We start from the raw sequence: 14,182 nt of genomic DNA, 5'->3' as shown, positions 1-14,182 counted from the left end.
GACCCACAACGGGACCCACAGCTTCGGGCACCGGGTGCTGCAGCTCCAGGGCGGCCGGTAAGATGTGGGGCAGGGACCCACAGGCCCCACACTTGTGGGTCCCAGACCCCTAGATCTCCCCACTTATGGGGCACAGACCCCTAGAGCCCCACACTTATGGGGCACAGACCCCTAAGTCCCACTACTTGTGGGTCTCAGACCCCTGGGCCCCCCACTTATGGGGCATAGACCCCTGGGCCCCACACTTATGGGTCTCAGACCCCTATGTCTCTGCACTTATGGGGCACAGACCCCTAGGCCCCCAACTTATGGGTCCCAGATGCCCCCACTTGTGGGTCTGAGACTTATGGGGCACAGACCCCTGGGCCCCACACTTATGGGTCTCAGACCCCCATGTCCCCCCACTTATGGGTCTCAGACCCCTGGGCCCCCCACTTATGGGGCACAGACCCCTATGTCTCTGCACTTATGGGGCACAGACCCCTAAGTCCCACTACTTGTGGGTCTCAGACCCCTGGGCCCCACACTTATGGGTCTCAGACCCCTAGATCTCCCCACTTATGGGTCCCAGACGCTGGGATCCCCCCACTTGTGGGTCTCAGACCCCCTAGGGCCCCCCACTTATGGGTCCCAGACCCCTATGTCCCCCCACTTGTGGGTCTCAGACCCCTATGTCTCTGCACTTATGGGGCACAGACCCCTAAATCCCACTACTTGTGGGTCTCAGACCCCTGGGCCCCACACTTATGGGTCGCTGACGCCCCTCCCCCCAGGGTGCTGGTGGGGGCCCCCGAGGCGGGGGAGGGGCAGCTCTTCCAGTGTCGAGTGGAGACGGGAGAGTGCCAGGAAATGGAACTGGAAGGTGGGACTGGGATGGACTGGGATGGACTGGGAGGGAACTGGGATGGACTGGGAGGGAACTGGGATGGACTGGGAGGGAACTGGGAGGGACCAGGATGGGATTGGGATGGACTGGGATGGACTGGGAGGGAACTGGGATGGACTGGGAGGGAACTGGGAGGGACTGGGAGGGACCAGGATGGGATTGGGATGGACTGGGCTGGGATTGGGATGGACTGGGAGGGACTGGGAAGGAACTGGGATGGACTGGGATGGACTGGGAGGGAACTGGGATGGGATTGGGATGGACTGGGAGGGAACTGGGAGGGACTGGGAGGGACTGGGAGGGAACTGGGATGGACTGGGAGGAACTGGGAGGGGACTGGGATGGGATTGGGATGGACTGGGATGGACTGGGAGGGAACTGGGAGGGACTGGGATGGACTGGGATGGGATTGGGATGGACTGGGAGGGACTGGGAGGGAACTGGGATGGACTGGGATGGACTGGGATGGGATTGGGATGGACTGGGAGGAACTGGGATGGACTGGGATGGGATTGGGATGGACTGGGAGGGAACTGAGATGGACTGGGAGGGACTGGGAGGGACTGGGATGTCGCCTCTCCCCCAGGGAACAGCTCCCGGACCCACATGGGGATGGCCCTGGCCCGGGACGGTGACATCACCATCGTGAGTCCCCGCCCCATAGATCCCGCCCCACACCCTGCCCCACATCCCCCTTCTCTGCCCCACAAGTGCCCCACATCCCACCCAACGTCACCAGAACCTCCTCCCTCAGCCCCATCTCCTGCCCCACATCCTCCCTCTCTCTGCCCCACACCCTGCCCCACATCCCGCCCCACACCCAGCCCCACACCCAGCCCCACATCCCCCTTCTCTGCCCCACAAGTGCCCCACATCCCACCCAACGTCTCCAGAACCGCCTCCCTCAGCCCCATCTCCTGCCCCACATCCTCCCTCTCTCTGCCCCACATCCCGCCCCACACCCTGCCCCACATCCCGCCCCACATCCCACCCCACATCCCGCCCCACATCCCGCCCCACATCCCCCTTCTCTGCCCCACAAGTGCCCCACATCCCACCCAATCTGTCCAGAACCGCCTCCCTCAGCCCCATCTCCTGCCCCACATCCTCCCTCTCTCTGCCCCACATCCCGCCCCACACCCTGCCCCACATCCCGCCCCACATCCCACCCCACATCCCTGCCCCACACCCTGCCCCACATCCCCCTTTTCTGCCCCACAAGTGCCCCAAATCCCACCCAACATCACCAGAACCTCCTCCCTCAGCCCCATCTCCTGCCCCACATCCTCCCTCTCTCTGCCCCACACCCTGCCCCACACCCTGCCCCACATCCCGCCCCACATCCCGCCCCACATCCTGCCCCACACCTGCCCGCCCCCCAGGCCTGCGGCCCCGGCTTCACCCGGGAGTGCGACCGCAACGTCTACTCCAGCGGCCTCTGCCTCCTCCTGGACCCACAACTGCGGCCCCACGGCGTCCTGGCCCCCGGCTACCAAGGTGAGGGGCCCCATTCCCTGCCCCCCAACCCCTCTGCCCCACATCCTGCCCCACATCCTGCCCCACATCCTGCCCCACACATTCATGGTTGACCCATCAAGACCATGACGATTGACCGTGAAGACCACGTTGTTGACGTGCCCCATAACGACGTCACCTTCTGCCCCCCCTGCCCCACATCCTGCCCCACACCCCGCCCCACACCCTGCCCCACACCCTGCCCCACACCCCGCCCCACACCCTGCCCCACACCCCGCCCCACACATCGACCTCCCCACGATGACGGTTGACCCATCAAGACCACGACGGTTGACCACGTTGTTGATGTGCCTCATAACGACGTCACCTTCTGCCCCCCCTGCCCCACATCCCGCCCCACACCCTGCCCCACACCCTGCCCCACACTCTGCCCCACACCCTGCCCCACACCCTGCCCCACACCCCGCCCCACACATCGACCTCCCCACGATGACGGTTGACCCATCAAGACCATGATGGTTGACCACATTGTTGACGTGCCCCATAACGACGTCACCTTCTGCCCCCCCTGCCCCACACCCTGCCCCACATCCTGCCCCACATCCTGCCCCACATCCCGCCCCACACCCCGCCCCACACCCTGCCCCACACGTCCACCTTTCCTCCTTGATGGTTGACCCATCAAGACCACGACGGTTGATCACATTGTTGACGTGCCCCATAACGACGTCACCTTCTGCCCCCCCTGCCCCACATCCTGCCCCACACCCTGCCCCACACCCTGCCCCACACCCCGCCCCACACCCTGCCCCACACCCCGCCCCACACATCGACCTCCCCACGATGAGGGTTGACCCATCAAGACCACGACGGTTGACCACGTTGTTGACGTGCCCCATAACGACGTCACCTTCTGCCCCCCCTGCCCCACATCCTGCCCCACAACCTGCCCCACATCCTGCCCCACACCTTGCCCCTCCCCCCCCCCAGGCTGCCTCCAGGGATTGGTCGATCTCGTCTTCCTCTTCGACGGCTCCAGCAGCATCAACTCCCAGCAGTTCAGGACCGTCCGGGATTTCATGGTGGACACCATGGAGAAGCTGGAGAACTCCTCCATCCACGTGGGTCCTGGGATCTATGGGGCGATCTATGGGTCCTGCCCCATAGCGACCCCCATCTATGGGGCAGTTCGGGGCCCTGCAGTTCTCATTCGGGCTCCTGCCCCATAGAATCTCGGGGTTCTGTGGGCTCTATGGGCTCTATGGGTCTATGGGCGGCTCTATGGGGCCCATTGGGGGATCTATGGGGCCCATGGGGGGATCTGTGGGGCAATCTATGGGGCGATCTATGGGTCCTGCCCCATAGCGCACCCCATCTATGGGGCAGTTCGGGGCCCTGCAGTTCTCATTCGGGCTCCTGCCCCATAGAATCTCGGGGTTCCATGGGCTCTATGGGCTCTATGGGTCTATGGGCGGCTCTATGGGGCCCATTGGGGGATCTATGGGGCCCATGGGGGGATCTGTGGGGCAATCTATGGGGCGATCTATGGGTCCTGCCCCATAGCGCACCCCATCTATGGGGCAGTTCGGGGCCCTGCAGTTCTCATTTGGGCTCCTGCCCCATAGAATCTCGGGGTTTCATGGGCTCTATGGGCTCTAAGGGGCCCATTGGGGGATCTATGGGGCCCATTGGGGGATCTATGGGGCCCATGGGGGGATCTATGGGGCGATCTATGGGTCCTGCCCCATAGCGACCCCCATCTATGGGGCAGTTCGGGGCCCTGCAGTTCTCATTCGGGCTCCTGCCCCATAGAATCTCGGGGTTTCATGGGCTCTATGGGCTCTATGGGGCCCATTGGGGGATCTATGGGTCTATGGGCGGCTCTATGGGGCCCATGGGGGGATCTGTGGGGCGATCTATGGGTCCTGCCCCATAGCGACCCCCATCTATGGGGCAGTTCGGGGCCGTGCAGTTCTCATTCGGGCTCCTGTCCCATAGAATCTCAGGGTTCCGTGGGCTCTATGGGTCTATGGGCGGCTCTATGGGGCCCATGGGGGGATCTGTGGGGCAATCTATGGGGCGATCTATGGGTCCTGCCCCATAGCGACCCCCATCTATGGGGCAGTTCGGGGCCGTGCAGTTCTCGGACAAGATCCGCACCCAGTTCACGTTGAAGGATTTCGCCGCCCGGCCCCGGCCCCGGGAGCTTTTCCGGGACCTCGAGCAACTCGGGAGTCTGACGGACACCTTCAAAGCCATCGCCTACGTCACGTGAGCTCCCTGCCCCACACCCTGCCCCATAGCGGACCCACACCCCGCCCCACATCCCGCCCCACATCCCCCTTCTCTGCCCCGCAAGCGCCCCACATCCCATCCAACCTCACCGTCATCACCTCCCTCTGCCCCCACCTGGTCCCCGTCTGCTGCCCTTCTCTGCCCCACACCCTGCCCCACATCCCGCCCCACACCCTGCCCCACACCCTGCCCCACATCCCGCCCCACATCTCACCCCATATCCCGCCCCACATCCCCTTTTTGTGCCCCACATCCCACCCAACATCACCAGAACCACCTCCTTGTACCCCACCTTGTCCCTACCTCCTCCCCTTCTCTGCCCCACATCCCGCCCCACATCCCGCCCCACACCCTGCCCCACATCCCGCCCCACGTCCTGCCCCACATCCTGCCCCACATCCCCTTTTTGTGCCCCACATCCCACCCAACATCACCAGAACCACCTCCTTGTACCCCACCTTGTCCCCATCTCCTCCCCTTCTCTGCCCCACATCCTGCCCCACATCCTGCCCCACATCCTGCCCCACACCCTGCCCCACATCCCGCACCACGTCCTGCCCCACATCCTGCCCCACATCCCCTTTTTGTGCCCCACATCCCACCCAACATCACCAGAACCACCTCCTTGTACCCCACCTTGTCCCCGTCTCCTCCCCTTCTCTGCCCCACATCCCGCCCCACACCCTGCCCCACATCCCACCCCACATCCCGCCCCACATCCCGCCCCACATCCCCCTTCTCTGCCCCGCAAGCGCCCCACATCCCACCCAACCTCACCTTCGTCACCTCCCTCTGCCCCCACCTGGTCCCCGTCTGCTGCCCTTCTCTGCCCCACACCCTGCCCCACACCCTGCCCCACACCCTGCCCCACATCTCACCCCACACCCTGCCCCACACCCTGCCCCACATCCCCTTTTTGTGCCCCACATCCCACCCAACATCACCAGAACCACCTCCTTGTACCCCACCTTGTCCCCGTCTCCTCCCCTTCTCTGCCCCACACCCTGCCCCACACCCTGCCCCACATCCCGCCCCACGTCCTGCCCCACATCCTGCCCCACATCCCCTTTTTGTGCCCCACATCCCACCCAACATCACCAGAACCACCTCCTTGTACCCCACCTTGTCCCCATCTCCTCCCCTTCTCTGCCCCACACCCTGCCCCACACCCTGCCCCACATCCTGCCCCACACCCTGCCCCACATCCCCTTTTTGTGCCCCACGTCCCACCCAACATCACCAGAACCACCTCCTTGTACCCCACCTTGTCCCTACCTCCTGCCCTTCTCTGCCCCACATCCCGCCCCACATCCCGCCCCACACCCTGCCCCACATCCCACCCCACATCTCACCCCATGTCCCACCCCACATCCCCTTTTTGTGCCCCACATCCCACCCAACATCACCAGAACCACCTCCTTGTACCCCACCTTGTCCCCGTCTCCTCCCCTTCTCTGCCCGACATCCAACCCCACACCCTGCCCCACATCCCGCCCCACATCCCGCCCCACGTCCTGCCCCACATCCTGCCCCACATCCCCTTTTTGTGCCCCACATCCCACCCAACATCACCAGAACCACTTCCTTGTACCCCACCTTGTCCCCGTCTCCTCCCCTTCTCTGCCCGACATCCTGCCCCACACCCTGCCCCACACCCTGCCCCACATCCCGCCCCACACCCTGCCCCACATCCCGCCCCACGTCCTGCCCCACATCCCCTTTTTGTGCCCCACATCCCACCCAACATCACCAGAACCACCTCCTTGTACCCCACCTTGTCCCCGTCTCCTCCCCTTCTCTGCCCCACATCCTGCCCCACACCCCGCCCCACACCCTGCCCCACATCCTGCCCCACATCCTGCCCCACATCCCGCCCCACATCCCCTTTTTGTGCCCCACATCCCACCCAACACCACCAGAACCACCTCCTTGTACCCCACCTTGTCCCCATCTCCTCCCCTTCTCTGCCCCACACCCTGCCCCACATCCCGCCCCACATCCTGCCCCACACCCTGCCCCACATCCTGCCCCACACCCTGCCCCACATCCCACCCCACGTCCTGCCCCACATCCTGCCCCACATCCCCTTTTTGTGCCCCACGTCCCATCCAACATCACCAGAACCACCTCCTTGTACCCCACCTTGTCCCTACCTCCTCCCCTTCTCTGCCCCACATCCCGCCCCACATCCCGCCCCACACCCTGCCCCACATCCTGCCCCACACCCTGCCCCACATCCCACCCCACGTCCTGCCCCACATCCTGCCCCACATCCCCTTTTTCTGCCCCACATCCCACCCAACATCACCAGAACCACCTCCTTGTACCCCACCTTGTCCCTACCTCCTGCCCTTCTCTGCCCCACATCCCGCCCCACATCCCGCCCCACACCCTGCCCCACATCCCACCCCACATCTCACCCCATGTCCCACCCCACATCCCCTTTTTGTGCCCCACATCCCACCCAACATCACCAGAACCACCTCCTTGTACCCCACCTTGTCCCCGTCTCCTCCCCTTCTCTGCCCCACATCCCGCCCCACATCCCGCCCCACATCCCGCCCCACAGCCACAACATCTTCACCCCCGAGGCGGGGGCGCGGGCGGGGGCCAAGCGGGTCCTCATCCTCATCACCGACGGCGACGCCACCGACAAAGACAACGGCAGCGTCCGGGAGGCCAATGAGCGTGACATCATCCGTTACATCATCGGGGTGAGGTCATCCCTCGCCCCTCCCCCCCCTTCCCCCTCCCACCCCCTCCCCTCCCCCCATCCCTCCCCCTCCCCTCCCCCACCCCCAGCTGTCCCCAAGTTCCCCTCCCCCCTTGGGTTGACCCAACCGCCTCCATGACGGTCTCCATGGGGGTCGGGGGGGAGGGGGGATGGATGAACCCACCCCTCCCCCCCCCATATTTAGGCAGATGCCCCTCCCCCCCCTTCTCTGCCCCTCCCCCCCCATCCCCCCTCCGCCCCTCCCCCACCCCCGGCTGTCCCCAAATTCCCCTCCCCCCTTGGGTTGACCCAACCGCCTCCATTGATGCTCTCCATGGGGGGATGGATGGACCCACCCCTCCCCCACCCCCCCATATTTAGACAGATGCCCCTCCCCCCACCCCCACCCCCCTCCCCTCCCCCCATCCTTCCCCCTCCCCTCCCCCACCCCCGGCTTTCCCCAAATTCCCCTCCCCCCTCGGGTTGACCCAACCACCTCCGTGTTGATGCTCTCCACGGGGGGGATGGATGGACCCACCCCTCCCCCACCCCCCCATATTTAGACAGATGCCCCTCCCCCCCCTTCTCTGCCCCTCCCCCCCCATCCCCTCTCCGCCCCTCCCCCACCCCCGGCTGTCCCCAAATTCCCCTCCCCCCTTGGGTTGACCCAACCGCCTCCGTGTTGATGCTCTCCACGGGGGGATGGATGGACCCACCCCTCCCCCACCCCCCCATATTTAGACAGATGCCCCTCCCCCCCCTTCTCTGCCCCTCCCCCCCCATCCCCTCTCCGCCCCTCCCCCACCCCCGGCTGTCCCCAAATTCCCCTCCCCCCTTGGGTTGACCCAACCGCCTCCGTGTTGATGCTCTCCACGGGGGGGATGGATGGACCCACCCCTCCCCCACCCCCCCATATTTAGGCAGATGCCCCTCCCCCCCCTTCTCTGCCCCTCCCCCCCCATCCCCCCTCCGCCCCTCCCCCACCCCCAGCTGTCCCCAAGTTCCCCTCCCCCCTCGGGTTGACCCAACCGCCTCCGTTGATGCTCTCCACAGGGGGGATGGATGGACCCACCCCTCCCCCACCCCCCCATATTTAGACAGATGCCCCTCCCCCCACTATACCCCTCCCCCTACCCCTCCCCCACCCCCGGCTGTCCCCAAATTCCCCTCCCCCCTTGGGTTGACCCGATCTCCTCCGTGTTGATGCTCTCCACGGGGGGATGGATGGACCCACCCCTCCCCCACCCCCCCATATTTAGACAGACGCCCCTCCCCCCCACCTTTCTCTGCCCCTCCCCCCCCCCCCCCCCCCGTCCCTCCCCCACCAGGTGGGCAACAACTTCGGGACCCCCGACACCCGCCTCTACCTGAGCCAATTCGCCTCCAGCCCCAGCTCCGAATTCGTCAAAGTCCTGGAGAACTTCGAAAAACTCCGGGATCTTTTCCGGGAGATCCAGGCCAAGATTTATGACATCGAAGGTGACGTCATCACCATCCCCCACCCCACCCCCCACCCCTCCCCCCCTCCTTTTTGACCCCTTTTTTTTTATTTTTTTTAGGCACCAGCGACTTGAACCGGTTCCACCTGGAACTTTCCTCCACCGGGATGAGCCTGGAGGTGGCCCATGTAGGACATCAAAAGGGGGGGGCTTGGGGGAGGGGGTGGGGTGTCCCCAACCCCCATCACGTGACACACCCCCCCCCCCCCCCCAAAATCAGGGTCGCCGGTTGACGGGGGCGGTGGGGGCCGATAACTGGGCCGGGGGGTTGGTGGAGATGGAAGAGACTGGGAAGGAGACCTTCGTGGCCAGTCCCTCGTTGGAGGAGAACGTGACGGACGCGTATCTGGGTGAGGGGGGGGAGGGGGGGATTTTTTTTGGGGTGGGGGAGGGGTGGGGGAGGGGTAGAGAATGTGGGGGGAGGGGTGAAGGTGGTGGGAGCCCAGTTGGGGGGTGACGGGAGAAGGTGGTGGTGGTGGGACTCCAGTTGGGGGTGATGGGATCATGGTGGGGAGGGGGTTAATGGGGGAGGAGGGGGGTGAAGGAGTGGGGGAGGGGTGAGGAAGGGGGTGGGGGAGGGGTGGGGAATGTGGGGGGAGGGGTGAAGGTGGTGGGAGCCCAGTTGGGGGGTGACGGGAGAAGGTGGTGGTGGTGGGACCCCAGTTGGGGGTGGTGGGATCGTGGGGGGGAGGGGTTAATGGGGGAGGAGGGGGGTGAAGGAATGGGGGAGGGGTGAGGGAGGGGGTGGGGGAGGGGTGGGAGTGGTGGGGGGAGGGGTGAAGGTGGTGGAGCCCAGTTGGGGGGTGACGGGAGAAGGTGGTGGTGGTGGGACTCCAGTTGGGGGTGGTGGGATCGTGGATGGGAGGGGTTAATGAGGGGGAGGGGCAGTTTTTGGGGGTCCCAGTCTTGGGGGGAGGGGTCACAGCTTGGGGGGAGGGGTGGGGAATGTGGGGGGAGGGGCTAAATGTGGTGGGAGCCCAGTTGGGGGGGGGTTGACGGGACCACGATGGGAGAAGGTGACCCCGGTGACGTCACCCGGGGGCCCACCTCGACCCCGGTGACCCCCCCCCCAATCTTGAGGGCCGTGGGGTGCCCTCCCCTCCCCCCCCGTGGTGACCCGTGTCCCCTCCCCCCCCCCCCCCCCCAGGTTACGCGGTGGCCGGGTTGCGTGTCCCCGGGCGGGCGCTGGTGGCCACTGGTGCCCCCCGTCACCGTCACGTGGGGGCCGTTGTCCTCTTCGAGGTCCCAGAAGCCACCGGGAGGTGGCAGGTCCTTCAGACCCTCCCCGGGGAGCAGGTACGGGGATGGGGGAGGGGTTTTGGGAGGGGGTGGGGTGGGGTGAGGGGTTGGGGAACCTTTGGGTGTCCCCTTCCGTGGTGGTGACACGGGTGTCACCTACCCACCCGCAGGTGGGGTCCTACTTTGGGGCCACCCTGGGGGCCCTGGACCAGGAGGGGGTGACGGTGGCCCTGCTGGTGGGGGCACCCACCTTCTACGACGGGCGACGCGGGGGGAGGGTGCTCGTCTACCGATGGCAAGAGGTAAGGGGACAACGGGGAACCTTGGGGACAACGGGGACCCTTGGGGACATGGGGACTCTTGGGGACACCGGGACCCTTGGGGAGATGGGGACCCTTGGGGACACCAGGATCCTTGGGGACACGGGGACCCTTGGGGACATCAAAGCCCTTGGGGACACCAGGACCTTTGGGGACACGGGGAACCTTGGGGACATCACCACCCCGGGGGACACCAGGACCCTTGGGGAGATGGGGACCCTTGGGGACACCAAAGCCTTTGGGGACATCAAAGCCCTTGGAGACATGGGGACCCTTGGGGACATGGGGATCTTTGGGGACATCAAAGCCCTTGGGGACACCAGGACCTTTGGGGACACCAGGACCCTTGGGGACATGGGGAGCCTTGGGGACACCAAAGCCCTTGGGGGACATGGGGACCCTTGGGGAGATGGGGACCCTTGGGGACACCAGGACCTTTGGGGACACAGGGACCCTTGGGGACACCAGGACCTTTGGGGACACCAGGACCCTTGGGGAGATGGGGACCCTTGGGGACATGGGGATCTTTGGGGACACCAAAGCCCTTGGGGACACCAGGAACCTTGGGGAGATGGGGAACCTTGGGGACACCAAAGCCTCTGGGGACACCAGGACCCTTGGGGACATCAGGACCCTTAGGGACACAGGGACCCTTGGGGACACCAGGACCTTTGGGGACATCACCATCTCTGGGGACACGGGGACCCTTGGGGACATCAAAGCCCTTGGAGACATGGGGAACCTTGGGGAGATGGGGACCCTTGGGGACACCAAAGCCCTTGGGGACATCAAAGCCTTTGGGGACATGGGGACCCTTGGGGACACCAGGACCTTTGGGGACATCAAAGCCCTTGGAGACATGGGGACCCTTGGGGACACCAAAGCCCTTGGAGACACCAGGACCCTTGGGGAGATGGGGACCCTTGGGGACATCAGAACCCTTGGGGACACCAGGACCTTTGGGGACACGGGGACCCTTGGGGACACCAAAGCCCTTGGAGACATGGGGACCCTTGGGGACACCGGGACCTTTGGAGACATGGGGACCCTTGGGGACACCAGGACCCTCGGGGAGATGGGGACCCTTGGGGACATCAGGATCCTTGGGGACACCAGGACCCTTGGGGACATCAAAGCCTTTGGGGACATGGGGACCCTTGGGGACACCAGGACCCTTGGGGAGATGGGGACCCTTGGGGACACCAGGACCTTTGGGGGACACGGGGACCCTCAGGGACACGGGGACCCTTGGGGACACCAAAGCCCTTGGGGACACCAGGACCTTTGGGGACACCAGGACCTTTGGGGACACGGGGAACCTTGGGGACACCGGGGGGTGTCACCTCCCCCCGGGAGAGGGGCTGAGCGAGGTGGCACCACCCGGGGGTGCCCCACGGCAGGAGGTGACAGCCGGGGGTGTCCCGGGGGGGGGGTGGGGACACAGGGGAGGCTGGAGGGCAGCGGGGAATTGGGGGGGTCCCCAGGTCACCCCCTGGGACGATTCGGGGCGGCGCTGGTGACAACGGGGGACCTGGACGGGGACGGGCTCCCCGAGGTGGCCGTGGGGGCGCCACTGGAGGACGAGGAACGTGGGGCCATCTACGTCTTCTCGGGGACAGCGGGGGGGGTGCAGCCCCACTACAGCCAGGTGGGACCTTGGGGACACCGCGGGGACATCGTGGGGACACATGGGGACATCATGGGGACATTGAGGGGACATTGAGTGGACACCAAGGGGACACCAAGGGGACATCAAGGGGACACCAAGGGGACACCATGGGGACATCATGGGGACACCATGGGGACATTGAGGGGACACCAAGGGGACACCAAGGGGACATCATGGGGACATCATGGGGACATCAAGGGGGCACCAAGGGGACACCAAAGGGAAATCATGGGGACATTGAGGGGACATTGAGGGGGCACCAAGGGGACATCATGGGGACATTGAGGGGACATTGAGGGGACACCAAGGGGACATCATGGGGACACCAAGGGGACACTGAGGGGAAATCAAGGGGACATCATGGGGACATCATGGGGACATCATGGGGACATGGAGGGGACATTGAGGTGACATCATGGGGACATCGAGGGGACATCGAGGGGACACCATGGGGACATCAAGGGGACATTGAGTGGACACCAAGGGGACATTGAGGGGACACCATGGGGACATTGAGGGGACACCATGGGGACATCAAGGGGACATTGAGGGGGCAACGAGGGGACATCGAGGGGACACTGAGGGGACACCATGGGGACATTGAGGGGACATTGAGGGGGCACCAAGGGGACATCATGGGGACACCATGGGGACATTGAGGGGACACCATGGGGACATCAAGGTGACATTGAGGGGACACCGAGGGGACACCATGGGGACATCGAGGGGACACTGAGGTGACACCATGGGGACATTGAGTGGACACCAAGGGGACATTGAGGGGACACCCAGGGGACATCAAGGGGACACCATGGGGACATCATGGGGACATTGAGGGGACACCATGGGGACATCAAGGGGACACCATGGGGACATCAAGGGGGCACCACGGGGACATTGAGGGGACACCATGGGGACATCAAGGGGACACCAAGGGGACACCAAAGGGAAATTATGGGGACATCAAGGGGACACTAAGGGGACATCATGGGGAAACTGAGGTGACACCATGGGGACATCAAGGGGACACCAAGGGGATATTGAGGGGACATTGAGGGGACATTGAGTGGACACCATGGGGACATCAAGGGGACACCATGGGGACACCGTGGGGACACTGAGGGGACATCGAGGGGACATCAAGGGGACATCATGGGGACACCATGGGGACACCAAGGGGACACCATGGGGACATCGAGGGGACACCATGGGGACACTGAGGTGACATCATGGGGACACCATGGGGACATCATGGGGACATCGAGGGGACACCATGGGGACATTGAGGGGACATCATGGGGACATTGAGGGGACACCAAGGGGACATTGAGGGGACATTGAGGGGACATCGTGGGGACATCGTGGGGACATGGAGGGGACATCATGGGGACATTGAGGGGACACTGAGGTGACATCATGGGGACATTGAGGGGACATTGAGGGGACATCATGGGGACATTGAGGGGACATCATGGGGACCCCGAGGGGCCATGGAGGTGCCGATGTCCCGGGTCCCTCAGCGGGTGTCGGGGGCCTCGGTGGCCCCGGGGCTGCGGTTCTTCGGGACGGCGCTGGACGCGGGGCTGGACCTGACGGGGGAGGGGCCGGGGGACGTGGCCGTGGGGACGGAGGGACACGTGGTGGTGCTGAGGTGGGGGAGGGGCGGTGGGGGGAGGGGGGAGGGGAGGGGAGGGGGGTGGGGGAGGGGATATTGGGGATGGGGGGGAGGGGAGAGAGGGAGAGGGGGAGGGGGAGGGGATGGGGGAGGGGACATGGGGGGAGGGGACATGGGGACAGGGGGGGAGGGGAGAGAGGGATGGGGGAGGGGGGAGGGGGGGAGGGGCGGAGGGGGGAGGGGGGGGGGGGGACATGGGGGGAGGGGATGTGGGGATGGGGGGAGAGGAGAAAGGGAGAGGGGGAGGGGGAGGGGATGGGGGAGGGGACATGGGGGAGGGGGGGAGGGGAGAGAGGGAGGGGGGAGGGAGGGAGGGGGGAGGGGAGGGGGCATGGGGGGAGGGGATGTGGGGGTGGGGGAGGGGATATTGGGGATGGGGGGAGGGGAGAGAGGAGGAGGGGGAGGGGATG

The 14,182-nt window shown here is 65.3% G+C and overlaps 1 protein-coding gene across 1 annotated transcript; it reads left to right on the top strand.

The window, feature by feature from the left end:
• Window positions 1–4: 4 nt before the first annotated feature.
• Window positions 5–13,748, top strand: LOC141478054 (integrin alpha-L-like; the record flags this gene model as incomplete). The annotated part of the gene is made up of 14 exons (XM_074167191.1): window positions 5–57; window positions 774–862; window positions 1,473–1,531; window positions 2,269–2,383; window positions 3,353–3,483; window positions 4,488–4,633; window positions 7,227–7,371; window positions 8,699–8,849; window positions 8,930–8,997; window positions 9,090–9,219; window positions 10,017–10,165; window positions 10,279–10,410; window positions 11,873–12,076; window positions 13,618–13,748. Coding segments are annotated over 14 exons (1,703 nt in total), but the record flags the coding sequence as incomplete, so codon positions are not given.
• Window positions 13,749–14,182: the final 434 nt, after the last annotated feature.

The sequence above is a fragment of the Numenius arquata genome, unplaced genomic scaffold (genome assembly GCF_964106895.1).
Source record: "Numenius arquata unplaced genomic scaffold, bNumArq3.hap1.1 HAP1_SCAFFOLD_1601, whole genome shotgun sequence".
In the NCBI taxonomy this organism is placed as follows: Eukaryota; Metazoa; Chordata; class Aves; order Charadriiformes; family Scolopacidae; genus Numenius; species Numenius arquata.
This window is presented reverse-complemented; position numbering and strand designations above follow the sequence as displayed.